At 40.6% G+C, this 15,728-nt stretch overlaps 1 protein-coding gene across 9 annotated transcripts; it reads left to right on the plus strand.

Moving 5' to 3' along the window:
- Positions 1 to 1,775: 1,775 nt before the first annotated feature.
- Positions 1,776 to 15,728, plus strand: gc2 (guanylyl cyclase 2). 9 transcript variants are annotated; one of them, XM_047584787.1, is made up of 25 exons: positions 1,776 to 1,966; positions 2,698 to 3,174; positions 3,611 to 3,739; positions 3,830 to 4,009; positions 4,115 to 4,232; positions 4,401 to 4,702; positions 4,794 to 4,925; positions 5,161 to 5,264; positions 5,400 to 5,518; positions 5,698 to 5,782; positions 5,888 to 5,984; positions 6,131 to 6,253; positions 6,754 to 6,834; positions 7,086 to 7,262; positions 7,346 to 7,502; positions 7,581 to 7,730; positions 9,617 to 9,765; positions 9,863 to 10,026; positions 10,226 to 10,418; positions 10,501 to 10,675; positions 11,079 to 11,177; positions 11,333 to 11,427; positions 11,518 to 11,603; positions 12,707 to 12,807; positions 14,158 to 14,294. In XM_047584787.1, exons 2-24 carry the CDS (start codon positions 2,770 to 2,772, stop codon positions 12,804 to 12,806), a joined length of 3,420 nt encoding a protein of 1,139 aa, XP_047440743.1. In that variant the 5' UTR covers positions 1,776 to 1,966; positions 2,698 to 2,769; the 3' UTR covers position 12,807; positions 14,158 to 14,294. The 9 variants fall into 9 exon arrangements, with proteins under 9 accessions (XP_047440743.1, XP_047440657.1, XP_047440577.1 ...); XM_047584701.1 differs by lacking the exon at positions 12,707 to 12,807 and having other exon boundaries at positions 14,158 to 15,728; XM_047584621.1 differs by lacking the exon at positions 12,707 to 12,807 and having other exon boundaries at positions 7,346 to 7,730; positions 14,158 to 15,728.

Below are 15,728 nucleotides of genomic sequence, written 5' to 3' on the forward strand. Positions count from 1 at the left end.
ATAACTGCCTCACACTGAAGGAGAGCAGAGAAGGGATAAAATCCTTGCAAAATCTGTTTCATAATGATCCCATTTGGATTGAAATTGTATAAATGTTGTGTTTTCTCACAGAAAGCTGTTGTTTCTAGACTGTGCTGCCCTCTAGCGTGTATGGGGGTAACAACAACAGAGTCAGTCGGTGTGTATTCATTTAGTGAAAAAATAAGTTCTTATTTCCTGTTGTACCAGACAGGAGGTTAGGGTTAGGATTAGAGTTTAGGCTTTAAATGTCAAAATAAGAGCATCAGAGAGAAAAGAATTAAAATTAAATCAAATCATTATTTTTCTGTACTTTTCCAATGCTCATAGCATCCAATGTGGTTTATCTGCTGTGTTCTTTACCAGGGATACTGATCATTATCATAAACACATTTGACAAAGACATTTTAACAGTAATTAACCTCAAATTTTAATTATTAAATAGCACATTAAACAGCAATAAATGATATGTTGCTAAGTACTAAAACAAACATTTAATTTAAAACGCATAGGCACGCTTTTAATAAATTAGCCATGTATCAATAAAGTTATTTTAAGTATAACCCTCACAAGTGCCTCAGTTCTCTGTTTGTAAGCTCCCTGACTGAAGAGCACCTGAGGGTTAATTTAAAACCTTTTACCTGTGTTCTGTCATTTATGGATAATTTTAATAATGACATAATGTCTTAAGGAAATCAGAATTAAAATATTTTGACTGGACTTAAGTTTATCCTTTTTGCAGACATGCCAGACATCTGTTGCCTGAAGTAAGAATGACTTCATAAACATGTGTGCCCATATAAAACACTGCATTCCGCTGAATTGCACGGCATCTGCTGCTGCTCCATTCCTGACACTTACTGGGTCTGACGATGGGGTTGGAAAAATACAAAATAATCAAACATCTCCTCATGTTCAACTGTACAAACTCTGATGTGTTCATGATTCTACGCCTGCCTCTCAGATCTTAAAGGGCAATGCCAAACAAGTCAGTGTTCCTCGTGTGGAAAAGGCCTGAATGGGATACACTTAAAACTGCATCCAACATTTAATAAAACAAACAAACAAACAAGCCTTTACTGAAAGTTATTGTTCCTTAAATTATTTGCTGCTCCTTCTGTGACAGATTTTATTGAACATATCAGTGCAGAACATTCACATCCTTGGATTCCTTCCCATAAAACTGAGAACATTGTAGATAGATGAAGTGTATACTCATGTTTCCTTACTACTACTTACTTTCCTTACTGTATTTATTCCAAGGGTACCAGAGTTGCAACAGAGAGCAATGTTCAGCTGGTTTTGAAGATAACAAAAATGTATGTATTGATGCATAATAAAAGAGAAATAATAGAAAATAATGGACATAAACATTTTATGTCTTATTTTCCTTAAAAAAATGCCATTACCCCCTCCTTGACTGGGCTGAATATTTGCATTACTTTCACAGTGAGTAATATACTGCGAATGAATCACACTTAAATTTGCTGTAAATTTACAGTGAAAAATCTAACAGTGTGTTTTCAAGTCCAAACCACTGCTGCTAATTATGTACTCAAACTGTTCATTTGTGGGGCACAGGCTGCAGCCAACATGTATATCAGTATGTTTTTATGCATGATGTTAACAATGAATATTTTTCAGTCATTGCAGATTATGGCTGTAGAGGTCCTGATTGGATTTGATATAATCTGCCAGGGCAGGTGACACACTTGATCCAGGTCATCCCATCCACACAAACGCGTGAACCATAAACCTTCAGTAGAGGCACCGACTAACTTACATCTTCATAAAAGAGCAATACTTTTTGGTTAGCGATGAAGAAGAGGTGAATATGAGAAAACATTTGGTGGCCATTTGGATGTAAACAGTAGAAGAAGGGATGAAACAAGTCAGCACTGAGGCGATTTGGTGCAGAAGACACACCTGTCCACATCATCAATGCAAGGTAGGGAAGTTTAAATAAAAAGAATGACAGCAAACCAGTGGTTTCATTTCAATATTACTGCCTCAAGATCTTAGAAAAACATCATCATTCAAGGAAATTGTACAATTAAACAACAGGATCCTAAAATGTGCTAAATTCAAACAACTGCAAACATCTGAAACATGTTTTCACCCTGTAACAATCAGGAAATAAATCAGTTTATCTTTTCTTTCTGCATAGCCTTGAGGATTATGAGACAGTGTGAGAGGGTCACCAGATAATCCTGATTTAGCTGACGGAGTAGGGTCACTAAAACAGTTCCTGTGTGATACTGAGTTCATGCTACTTTAATGCTCTGGTCCTTCTTTGAGAAAATAAAGTGCAAAGTGTACACAGTTTTTAACTCAGGTTAAAAACAGATTAAGAACAAACCTACCAAATGTTAATGATATGTGGAGCTTCAAAAAGCCAGGCTCGGATGGTTGATCCAACTCCTGCCAGGACTTAAGCTTAAAAAAAAATTTTAAAAAAAATACTCACATAATGTGTCTTCAGATCCTTTCCATGTATATAAACAGCATAGGCACACTGCGCTTGTGTTGCTAAATTGAATGAGCTTGAAGTTGGGCATTTTAACATGGAAGTCTATGGGGATAGACTCACCATTGAAGTGACCCTCAAGTGGTAATTTGTGGAACTGCAACCCTAGAAGTTGGAACTTAGTAAAGACTGATTCATATCCTTCCTTTCAGGAAAGCACCATCTTCACCTTTAGACTGTCTCCACCCTACTTCCTGTGACCTCCTGAGGCACTGAGCCTTGAAATGCGACAACGGCACCGTGCCTTCACCTCCTTGCCTCAAACATGGAACTGCACACCAGAGAAATCTATTGACGTCCACCTTCCCACCTTTCCTTCATCCCCTCATCTGCACTCTACTTCGTACCCTGTTTTAACTCATCACCCTCCTCCTTGTTTCCGTTCGCCTCTTTCCCTCTCTCTGATCCATACATCTCTTAATGGCCTCCTGGGGTTTCTCTTTCTCCTGTGGTTACTACCATGTCCGGTACAGGCAGCCGTGTTTCGGGTTGGGGTGGTAGGACCATGGGGATGTGACCCTCTTTTTGCTAAAGCCCTACCCAGTGTGGCGGCCCAACTTGCAGTCAACCGCATCAACAGGGACCCCTCGCTGTCCTACGCAGCAACATTCGACTATGCTGTGCTGCAGGTACCATCATTATCAGCATTATTATGCACAGTGTCATGGTTGGACATCATCGAAGCTAAGAAAACTATATAAGCTAACATCTGTAGGTTATCAGTGGTAGCAGCAAGGTATATCGGGAACAAAAAGATGTGCAGGGGCCATGAAAATCTCATAGTATAGAAATTGCTCAATATTTCTGTGTTGCTGCATTTAGAAAATCTTAGTTTAATTTGATAATGAATGCATTAAGTGTAGGTTAGTGTACGGCTGGGAACAAGGGAAAACATGTAACTTGACGACTTTACTGAAGATTTTAAGCTTAAACTTCCACTACACAAAATGTTTAGTGGAACATGAATGACACCTTTTAGGGCAAATAAATAACCTGAGTCTGTAGCCCTCACCATGGTGTTGAAACTTCGATTTCAGCTGGACTGACTGACTGAATGTCTTTTAGGAGCCTTGTGAGACATCAAGGGCACTCGAGGCATTTGTGGGTTTCCACACCAAAGCCTCGGGGTACGTTGGACCAGCCAACCCAGGCTACTGTGATGCTGCTTCAATGCTGAGCAAAGGCTGGAACAAAGTAGGTTTGAGGGAATGTTATTTTATAAGGGTGGAAAATAATTTTTCATTTCCTTTTGTGACTTATTCTCCTCTACTTTCATCTTCACAGGCATTGTTTCCTTGGGGTTGCATTGGTTACGAGTTGGACGATGTTCGGAGTCACCCAACATTTGCTCGCTCCATGGCAAGGCCAACCTCGGTACTGCACACTGTCTTGAGCTACTTTAGGTGGGCCCACGTTGGCATCATCTCTTCCTCAGATGACATATGGGTGGAGACAGCTAACAAGGTTTGAATTTTCCTCTTCTCATGTTTCTCAAATATAAAAATAGAGTTTCTGCTGAAGATGGAACTGTCCAGTTTAATTTGTTTTGCATTTCTCTGTCTCCTCCAGGTGGCAGACTCCTTAAGGGGCCACGGTATGTCAGTCAGACTGGTCAGTTTTATGGAGAACACACCTCACGGTATTAGACGAACTCTGGCCAAGGTCCGCAAGATGAGAGAAATACGAGGTTGGTACTGATCGGCCTCGTTGGAGCTTCTGTGTATGTGGATCGTCTTGTTTTTTTTTTTGAAGTGTGAAAGGTTTTTGTGATTTTGTGTTTCTTGCTTTACTTTGTTACCTCGACCTTTGTTTTAGTGTAAAAGAGCCAATGATCAAGCTTAGTGTCTTGTCCTAGTTGTGATCCTCTGCATGCACTCTGCGCTGATTGGCGGGGCAACCCAGAAGCACCTCTTGGAGACGGCTTATGACATGCAGATGATCGACGGCTCCCTGGTCTTTGTGCCCTATGACGCCCTGCTCTACAGCCTGCCCTACCACAATGTCACCTACCCGGCTCTAAAGAGCAACAGCAAACTGCTCCGCGCCTACGACTCTGTGCTGACCATCACTATTGACTCCCCCAAGGTGTCATTCTACGAGGCCTACAGAGAGGCAATGGAAAGGGGAGAGGTGGCGAGAACTCTCAAGCCACAGCAGGTAAAAGAAAGGTTTCTGTTGTATTTCTGTATTTTTATTTTGACTTCCTTGAGCAAGGCAACCAAGGCTGACATCTCTGTATGGGCTGCAGGTGTCTCCTCTGTTCGGTACCATCTACAACTCTGTTATGTTCATGGCTCATGCTGTGCACCGTGTACGGAAGTCTAGGGAGTGGATGTCAGGAGGAAACCTGGCACGAAACACCCGGAATCTGGACTTCCAGGTATATCTATTTTGTGACATCCAAAGGACACAAAATATTATTTTGTAAATATTGTGATTGTATTTTCCAACGTTTATTTTTACATTATTACATCATTTTCCAGCTCTGTATACATATTATGGTGGAATAAATGTGCAAAGCTTTTTTATTTTTTGTTTTCTCTGCCTTTGCAAAGTAAATTAAGACAAGTCCATAAAAAGAACAGTTGTAGACACACTCATGTTTCATGTTGCAGGGCTTTAGCCACCCCATCAAAACCAGTGACTCTGGAGTAGGTCAGCTCAACTATCTCATACTGGACACTGATGGATTGTCCTGGCAGTTGAAGCCAACGTACAGGTATGTAAGTGTTTCATCACGCGACGAAGCAAATGTCCAAAGGAATAATGACATACAAAATGACTCTTTGAGGAGATTGAAAAGTCAAAGAAGACAGCTAGCTGGGAAAACCGCTGATCCAACTATTATTGACAGGGTCGACATGGAGATCGGAATGGTTCACTTCCTGGGTCAAGACATCCACTTTCCTCGAGGGTATGGACCCAGGAAGGACGCCTCCTGCTGGTTTACTCCTGGAGTTATCTGTTCAGGGGGTGAGGGCCAAACACACAGATAATATACAGACTAAAACATGGATCTATGTTTTTTGGATGTTAAGGTTCATTATTAGGACATTTACCAATGAACAATTCCTGGGAAAGTATTTAACCTGCTTGTTTTTCCTTTGCCACAACAATCCTTTGCCGACTAAAGAAGTCTTTATCTGTTCCAGGTGTTGATCTCTTCTCAACCATCAGCATGTTTGTTGGAGTGATTGTCGTGTTGGTTCTTTCTGTGCCTTTCAGTTACTTCATCAGGTACAAGTCAACAGGTTGTGTTAAACCATGTTGTAGGGATGTTTCTATTAAGTTATATGCACACTGCAAGACTGTTAACTACCTCCCTTTTTTCTTGTTGCCTAGGCGGCGCATCAACCAGATTCGACTGGTCCAAGGTCCCGACAAGATCCTGCTGACTCTGGATGATGTCACTTTTATAAATCCATCACTAAGCAATAAGGTGAACCTCTGTCCATGAGCTTGTTGGTTTTACTTTTACCTCTGATAGCTGGATTAGTAAGGGTATCAAATGTGAAAGTAAAACTGTCCACAGACTGGCAGTCCTCTGTGTTACTGAGGAAACTAGAAACTCTTTCCTCTTCACAGAAGATGAGCCTGGATGACAGCAGGGCCAGTGGCATGAAGAGCGTCTCTGAACATAGCGTCGCTTCACCTGTCTCCACCCTATCCCCAGCCACCTACGAAAACTCCAATGTTGTAATTTATGAGGTCAGACACTCATTTTACAGTATACAGTATAATCAAATATACAGCAAGTCATTAGAGGAATGTCGTAAAATCTGTCATCAAGAACAGTCTTAAATGGCAATGTGAGTCAAGGTGACCAATGGTCCATCATGGTTATGGAGAAACGAGTTGAAAGATGGTGACCCATTTATAGAATTGCTTATAAATAGCACACACATGTCATTACTGTCTTAAAGCGTCAGGCTGGTTTCTGAGAGATTGTAGAAAATTCAGACGGTGTCAGGTGTTTATAACCACATTCTCACACTGTGCCTGCAGCTATGACCCAAACAAACCTGTCAGAATATACTGGCTGAGGTGCAATTTTTAAATAAAGAAAAACTGTCTCAGCACGATAAACATTCAATTTAAGAGCAAAAATTAGAACATCTCAAATGGAAAGGGTAACAGTTACTATATGTAGCACCATCAGCTGAGTTTAGTAGTAACTTTAACTTCTGTTTGCTGTTTTTGTCCACCAGGGTGACTGGGCGTGGCTGAAAAGACTTCCTTATGGGACGTTTGGCAGGATCAACCCCAAAACCAGTGATGTGTTTGAACTGGTACATGCCCTTATTGAGAGACAAAGATATTTATCCACAGGCATTTTTCATACATCAACTTTTAGCAAGTCAAACAGGCACATTTCTGTCTACTAACTGACAATATGAAACATTTTATTGTGTGTAGATGACACTTTTTAGTTTGCCAAAACAGTGAACTGAAATGACCGAGTAATTTAAAAGTAATGTTTTGTCTCCTTGCCCTGTTGTTGGAAATAATAAAGTAAAATCCCAGGTGTTTCTGTCTGCAGATGAAGGACATGCGTCACGAGAATGTCAACCTTTTCCTGGGCTTCTTTCATGACTGTGGCGTGTTTGCTATCGTGACCGAGTTCTGCTCCAGAGGCAGTCTGGAAGACCTGCTCTTGAACGATGATGTAAAACTCGACTGGATGTTCAAGTCATCTCTGCTGCTTGATCTAATTAAGGTGAGTGGATGGTGCCATGTGTTACTTTTAGAGCAGTTGCTCAAGACTCATCTATATTACGCTGATTTGTTTTCTGTCTTAAGGGAATGAAGTATCTCCATCATCGCGGAGTTTCCCACACCCGTCTGAAGTCTCGTAACTGTGTGGTGGATGGGCGTTTTGTTCTCAAGATCACAGACTATGGCTACAATGAGGTTCTGGAGTCCCAGAGGTTTCCCTATGTTGAACCACCTCCAGAGGGTGAGACAGATTATGTAGCACGATCACGTCCTGTAATGTCTCAACAGAAGCAAACTCACACTCGTCTTTGCTTTCCAGAGTTGCTGTGGACAGCTCCAGAGATCTTAAGGAGTGGGCAGCCAGGGCTCCACGGAACCCTGTCTGGTGATGTGTACAGCTTTGCCATCATAATGCAGGAAGTGGTGATCAGAGGGCCTCCGTTCTGCATGCTGGAACAATCCGATGCAGGCAAGACCATTGCTTCACAAACAGATATCCACAAACCTGAGTATGAAGGACAATAGACAGACTCTTGTTTGTTTTTTTTCAGATCACAAAAATTGGTTTTGTTAAACTATATAAATCAAAGCAAATCTATCATCAAGATTTTCTGGTAAGTCAAAGCATCAGGATGTTAAGACACATCCACTTAATTAAAATTACTTATCCACTACTGTGGTTTAAAGATATTTAAGCAAGTATAGAACTCCTTGAGCCGATGTCTGTCACAACGCCGCCATATTGGCAGGAAGGTGCGCGTCTCTAATGACTATTCGGTTGACAACTGCTAGCAACTAACTAATTAACCTGGGACTGTTGTGCCCCAGGATGTCAGAATAGTCAGGGGCAAGCAAAGTTAAAATCGTTTTATAGGATCTCCAAATATCCCGCAAGACGGCAGAGGTGACTTAATACAATAAAACGAGAAAACGGAGCAGTGACATCCCTCAAGATACGGATTGGACTTGTGTAGCGATCACTTTCTATCAGGTACAGAATCCAGAGTTTTCCAAGCGTAATGTCCTGTTTATTTAGCATGTTTTTAACAAAATGTCCAACAGATTTCTTTTCATAAAGTCAAGTAAGGGTAATGTTTATAACACGGATTACAGAGATGTTGCTCATTCAGCATCAAAACTGAGAAAGAAATTCGGGATTAAACAGTTACTTGCTATTGTGATTGCGTTACAACGTATACCTAATAAATACACTTGTTTAATAAATAAAATAATAATAATAATTTAAGGATGTTGTGGTACATTTAGACATTAAACTGTGTTAACATCGTAAAAGATACGGCATATAACAGAGGCTACTTAGCTCAGTGATTAGCTCGTTACATTCTGATGTCGTTATGACAGCGGAACATTGACGAAGAGACGCTGTTTCAGCCAACAAACCCCAAAACTGGACGTACATCAGGAAGCCTGAATGTGTCCATTTGGACTCCTTTCAGTAACTCCCGAGTAGGACCGAGGAAAGTTAATGGGGTAGGTCTGTGTATCCAAATACTGTAGATCAGGGACATTGTCAACCCTGCCGGCTGTTTTAATGCTCGAAAAAAGCATACCTGGAGCATGATAACAGTCCGTGATATGTAACCTGTTGAGTTTTGCCTTGTACTGGTCATTCTGAATTTGTTTAAAGTGCAGTAAACTACACAGCCTGAAGTCAGCGCTGACGCCGTTCATTTCACTCCGTTTTCCTACCAATATGGCGATGTCAACAAAAAGTCACGTGACACTCAGAGCTCTATTGGATGGATTATCATAAAACTCTGGGATTTGGGATTTATTCTTTTTCACCAGCAGATTGAGTTATTTGATGATAAAATGTAGATACAACTAGCCCTTGTCAGGGTTGGTACATTGAAGGAATTGCATAAATGCATAAATCAGTTTGTCCACTTTACATTTAGCTAAACGCATCCGCTTGTAATCACAATAATAATAATAATAATAATAATAATAATAATAATACATTTTATTTATAAGCGCCTTTCGGAACCTCAAGGTCACTTTACAATGAAATAAAATTAAGGTGAAATATAAAATAAAATAAACATGAAAACAGTAATATATAACAGATCATCAAAAATAAATAAAGAAGTAATTAAATAAATAAGAAGACAATAATATAGAGAGACCATAAAATCAAAATAGTTAGTGTGAGAGGGGGTAGGCCAAAGTGAATAGATGGGTCTTTAAGGTGGTTTTGAATGTGGTGAGGGAGTTATCATTTTACATCATTTTATCTCTTACAGGCATGATACTTTGCTGTGGATCGAAGTGTTGGACCATCTGGCAAAAACTAGCATCCCAACACAACAGCTGATTCTCTTCTCTGTGTTGCAGAAATAATAGAGAAGCTGCGTAAACCTCCTCCTCTATGCCGCCCAGTGGTCAGTCCAGACTATGCTCCACTAGAGTGTATCCATCTGATGAAGCAATGCTGGAATGAGCAACCAGACAAGAGACCATGCTTTGACGAGATCTTTGACCAGGTACAATATGTTTAACGGAGTAGTAGCTTATTGTTTCTACTGTTTTGGACAATTGAGATAATATTTGTTTGGGGGGGCGGGGGGACTCTTCTCTCAGTTTAAGAACATCAACAAGGGGAAGAAGACCAACATCATAGACTCCATGCTGAGGATGCTGGAGCAGTACTCATCTAACCTGGAGGAGTTGATCAGAGAGCGAACAGAGGAACTGGAGATAGAGAAACAGAAGACAGAGAAGCTGCTGACGCAAATGCTGCCTCCGTAAGTTAGACAAGCTTGTTAAAACTTAAACATGTAGAGATGTTTTTGATAGCATAAAATAAAGATTCTTGGGTCTGTGGCAGAAGATAAGGTCAGCATTTGTCACACATTTAGACTGCAGGAAATGTGCATGCTATTACATCTGGTTTTCACATGGCACACATCATATTTTAAACTCGTGTCTTCCTTCTTCCCACAGGTCTGTTGCTGAGGCTTTAAAGGTGGGCGGAGTAGTCGAACCAGAATATTTTGACAGCGTGTCGCTCTACTTCAGTGACATTGTCGGCTTCACCACCATCTCAGCCAACAGCGAGCCCATAGAGGTGGTCGACCTCCTCAACGACCTCTACACCATCTTCGACGCCATCATAGGAAACCACGACGTCTACAAGGTGCTGAGTTTGAATCGCTGATTTGATTCTGTTGAGGGGGAGACAATGGCATTATTGCTCATTCTCTCTCCTTCTGCTGTAGGTGGAGACGATTGGCGATGCTTACATGGTGGCCTCAGGGGTTCCTGTCCCAAATGGCAACCGTCACGCTGCAGAAATAGCCAACATGGCTCTGGATATCCTAAGCGCTGTGGGAACATTCAAAATGAGACACATGCCTGATGTTCCTGTAAGGATACGCATAGGACTGCACACAGGTGAGGATTGAAGCCATGATGTCTTACTGCTATGGCAGTTTTACAGTGTATGGTGAAAGTGTAATCCTGCAGTTGTTAGGGGTTTTACGTGTAAAAAGTGTATTGTTGGCAGGTTGCTGCAGACTGGAGTTGATCCTAGCTTCGCTGGACAGGTGGCTTCACTGTACAGTAACAGTGCTGACATAAAGACAGACAATGACACATTGAGTCAGTTGTAACATATGGAAACAACACAGTAAAAACAGCCTGGCAAGAAAGAAGAAATGGCAACAAAGCTCACTAAAAGTAACTGATAAATAGTCTGAAATCTGTTTACGGTCACATTGAGGCACAAAATGTTTAAAATTGGAGTCTGAAAACTTGCTTTAAAGTTGGGTCTAGACAAAATCTTTTTGTGTTACAGGTCCTTGCGTAACAGGGGTAGTAGGTCTCACTATGCCTCGCTACTGTCTGTTCGGAGACACGGTGACCACTGCTTCTCGTATGGAGTCCAGCGGCATGCGTAAGTTATACACCTGCTACATGTAGGACTGAAAATCCCTTTGATCCTCTGTTTGTGAGTGAAATAGCCAGACAGGAGTGTTTGTCTGTAAAGCGGATACTTGACTTTCAAATTGTCTTCCTTCCCACCCACTTCATCCTTTTTGTTTGCCACAGCCTACAGGATCCATGTCCACCAGAGTACAGTCAAAGTCCTGCAGGAACTACACCTTGGCTACAAACTGGAGTTAAGAGGCAGGACAGAAGTTAAGGTACAACCCTCCCACAGATAATCAATACTTCGTGATCACATATAAAGGAAATATAGTCTCTCATTGTTGCATTATCTCTCTCTCTCTCAGGGGAAAGGGATAGAGGAGACCTACTGGCTTGTAGGTAAAGATGGATTCAATAAACCCCTGCCTGTTCCTCCAGAACTCAAGTCCGGGTAGGAATGAAAGCCCTTTCTCCACTTTTTACTCCCTCTTCCTCATTTACCTCAGGTTTCTGCACCCGGTATTGTCCAAGTTCTGAATCCTGCACTGGTCTTTGAAAATTAAGCGCATCACTTTATTGCTAATATTTGAAAATACCTTTACACTGCTCTTGGTGCAACCTCACTTTTATGGGTTTGGTATGTTTTATTAGGGTTCGGGTTAAGGTTAGGGGTTGGTAGTTAGAATGAAGACCAAAAACATACAGGCTGGTTGTATGGTTGTTGTCATACAGGCCAAAAAATACATACGAATATACTTAACTGAGAGTATGTTAGGGTTATATACAGATAGATAGATAGATAGATAGATAGATAGATAGATAGATAGATAGATAGATAGATAGATAGATAGATAGATAGATAGATAGATAGATAGATAAGCATACACAGTACTGCAAAATTAAGATAGCAATGTAAAGTAACTTCTCCGGGCTGCTTTTAAGAAGAAGTTGTTTGTGAATATGAATCCATCTATTATTCACTGATCACAACCATTGCAGGAATACAGTATACACTTAAAAGGAGTTGGACCCTTCAGACGTGTCTACATATCTACAAACCAACGTACTGACAGTAGACAAAGAGAACTCAATCATTTCACAACACATGTATGTGGAAGTGTAGGATGATAAAGACAACAGAACTCTCTAAGGAGCTCAGACGAACTCATCAGGCTGGAAAAGGTTACAAAAACATCTCTAAAGAGTTCTCAGTTATGCCAATGAATAGTAAAATGTACACAGATTTTGGAACGGCTAACTCTTGTCCTCAATCCAGTCAAAAGGACCTGAAGCAAGCAGTTCATGTGAGGAAACCCACCTGATACCTAAAAACAAGGGTTCACTTATGTTTGTACCTCACAAACATTTTCTTGAATAAACACCAAAGCATTATATTACTGTTTCAATTGTTTGATAGGGTTTTGCCTACTTTCATGGTTTGTATGAAAGCAGATGTAATTTTTTTGTAGAAATGTTCTGAAGGGTACAAAAACTTTAAAGCAACTATAGATGTGTGTGTGTTCTGTGATCATACTGTTCGCTTCGTCTCAACAGGCAAATGGCCCACGGGCTGCAGATGGCCGAGATAGCCCAGTACAAGAAACGGAAAGCCGAGAAACAACAACAGGAACAACTTGCAAAGAAGAAAAACTGAGGTAATGTTATGCATTATAAAAAATGTATAACATTACTGGCTTGGTTGGGCAACGTGACTCGTTCTTTGGCAAAGTCTGCGGACAAACTGTCTGAAGGTGTCACTGTGGTCTGTTTGCATTTGGCTGCATCTTGAATGTGACCTGTTCAAAGTTTGAGAAGAAATCTCAAGAAGTTTGTCACAGATAAACTTGGTGCAATGGCTGTTTAACTGTTTTCCATTTCACGGATACAAAGATAATCATTGTTACACGTCAAGACATTTTAACTAAAAATTTCTTTCAGTTCAAGTTAAGTCCATCTTGCCTTTGCACCATGTTCCTTTTCTGATTCGTAGTTTCTTGCTGCGGTGTATTTATGGGAGATTTCTTGTGAGATTTTGGAACGGGTCACATCCGAGTGAAGTGCAAACAACAGCGGCGACATCTACAGACAGTTCAGGCGAGGGCTGTAGTGGGGGAATTCTGTTCATAAAATATTATTCTTTATCAATGACAAAACTCAGTTCTTCTACTTTACAAGTTTTTCGTCCTATCGTCTCGTTACTTCCTCACACTTGCTTTTCGTTTGATAGCAGCAATGTGGCAGCACTGACTGAGATGAGCTGAAATGAAAAGTCTGAAATGCCATGGTGCTCTTTAACATTTTTTCTATGTTATTATTATTGATCCTCTCTATTACGGCACTGAAAAACAAAGGTCCCATCACAATGATTGTCATCTCATGACAAATGATGCTCATAACAAAATGAAATACATACTGAAACTTTTTCCATTGCGACTTAAAAGCTGTCAGTTCTTCCTGATGACCTATCCATACCGGCTTTCCATCGTTTCCCCTTTTTTATCTAAAATCTCTTACTTACACTCCAACTAAATCCCTGATTCAATGATATTACACTGAATAGTTGTTGGACGTCCTGTTTTTTTGGTCATGGCACTTATTTTTTGCTCGTTAAAGGAATAGTTCAAGACTTTGACAAATGATCAAGTCTCAGTTAGCTGAAGATGGACTCTGTGCACTTTTAAAGATGCATGATCTTTTGATGCATTGTTAAAAAAAATGGATGATTCTCTATCTTTTTTTTACCTGACAAAAAACTGTTTATTGAATTTCATCTAGAAACCTCACAGTGAGAATCATTTCCATATGCTTCCAGACTGAAAGTAAATCCAAAGTAAATTCTTGAACTATCCCTCTGATGAATCCTTTTCTTCTCAAAAGGGAACAATGTCCCTACTTCCCATCTAACTTTGCGTTTCCTTCTTCTTCTTCTTCCATCCTTTTTCCCCTTGACTCTCTTTTCCTCCTCCTCCTCCTCCTCCTCCTCCTCCTCCTGCTCCTCCTCTCAGCACCCGTATTAGCATCCTGCCGAGCGAGACCAAGGACATGAAGCAGGTTTTTCACAAGGCGGTGAAGAAGATCGCTCACGTCCGCGTCGTGACTCAGCTCTACACTCCTGAAGACGATGGCAACGTCATGTTGACACACCACTGACCGACCTGCACCTTCAAGTGTGCACAGACTTATCTTCAAAACACTGCTAAGGGGGAAGATTTTTAATGTCCATCCAAAACTCAGCAGTCAGGAGGAGGCTAGTGAAATGGTTACTTCAGATAAATGACAGTCACTGTGTTTGTTTGTGTGTGTGTGGCATGAGGAGATGTAGTTGAATGTGGAAGTGTGCGTGGAGGCCGATAAGTGGTGACTCAGCAAAGCCGGGATCTGCGGGAAGGGAACGTCAGCAGCAGAGGAAAAATAATCTCTCCTTCATTTCTTCCACCTGCTTCAAGAAGAGACTGGAGGGCAGAGGAGGAAGCTTGGAGGAGGTCAGCAGCGACACCCAGTGGGATTAATAGAAAAACAAAATAAGGCAAATTTAAGTACTTAAACTACTTCAGTTCTTTTGTAGGTATTTATAAATATATTTGAATAGAGAGATGACAGGAAGTGACAGAAATCCCTTCAAACATGACAATTAGAGTGAGTGTCCAGAAATAGTTTAGTTTGACTTCAGAAACCCAACAATATTAAACTATAGCCATGGACACAAGGGGATGCAAACCTGAGACTGGTCGGTCCTAAGCTGCTTCTTTAATTACTACACCACAGTGCACCCCGCAAATTGGGGCATTTAGTTTTTCTGTTAGTGGATTAATTCCACACTGCCCATGTATGATCTGGGTTCAGACTAAAAAGCTCAAAGCATGAGCTTTTGACCATCATAAAAGTAACTGAAGAAGAAGAACTTTGCCCAACTTTATGGACAACGCTGAGTTCATTCAACAGAAGAAAATGACAATGGTGTTTCTCAGTCTCCTGCAAACTCATGATCTAATATTTATCCCAAGTGGAGTAAACAAGCTCAGAAAGAATGGATTTATTCCAACCAGAGAGAAACCAGCCGATCAAGTGTTTACTTGATGATTAGGAGTTATTGTCACCAAGGTTATTATCATCAAGATTTACATCACTCCTACATCTCACTGAATCAGACCTTTCTGTTCTGATTGAGTTGGTCTTTTTTTCTGATTGCATGGCCACAAACCAGCAGTACCCAAAACATGATGAGTTTGTGATCGAAAAGTTCATGCTTTCCCTTTCCAGGAGGATCAAGAAAACATCCAGACAAGGCTCCCATGAGACAGAAGTGATTGTTGTATCTTGTTCTTCAAAGTCAGACGTTTTAAGAAAATAATAAGAGTCTCTATAGTTTTTGAGCTTACATCTGAACTAGCCAGATTGCATGTAGACAATTGTGTTATTGTATGTACCTGTAATCCTTGGGTTTAATTTAAACAGTCTTATTTCCACCACTACAATTTTATGTTGTTGCTTTCCTCTTTGTGTACCAGACTCATGTAAATATACTGTACATGTTTATTCAACACATCTGTGCTGATACCTAAAAATAAATCTGGAT

The sequence above is a fragment of the Mugil cephalus genome, chromosome 1 (assembly GCF_022458985.1).
Source record: "Mugil cephalus isolate CIBA_MC_2020 chromosome 1, CIBA_Mcephalus_1.1, whole genome shotgun sequence".
In the NCBI taxonomy this organism is placed as follows: Eukaryota; Metazoa; Chordata; class Actinopteri; order Mugiliformes; family Mugilidae; genus Mugil; species Mugil cephalus.

Coding starts and splice junctions, on each gene's coding strand:
- gc2 (XM_047584258.1), top strand. CDS start 2,770: ATGCGACAACGGCACCGTGCCTTCACCTCCTTGCCTCAAACATGGAAC. Junction 7,731..9,616: donor GCTGGAACAATCCGATGCAG/GCAAGACCATTG, acceptor TCTGTGTTGCAG/AAATAATAGAGAAGCTGCGT. Junction 11,178..11,332: donor TATGGAGTCCAGCGGCATGC/GTAAGTTATACA, acceptor TGTTTGCCACAG/CCTACAGGATCCATGTCCAC.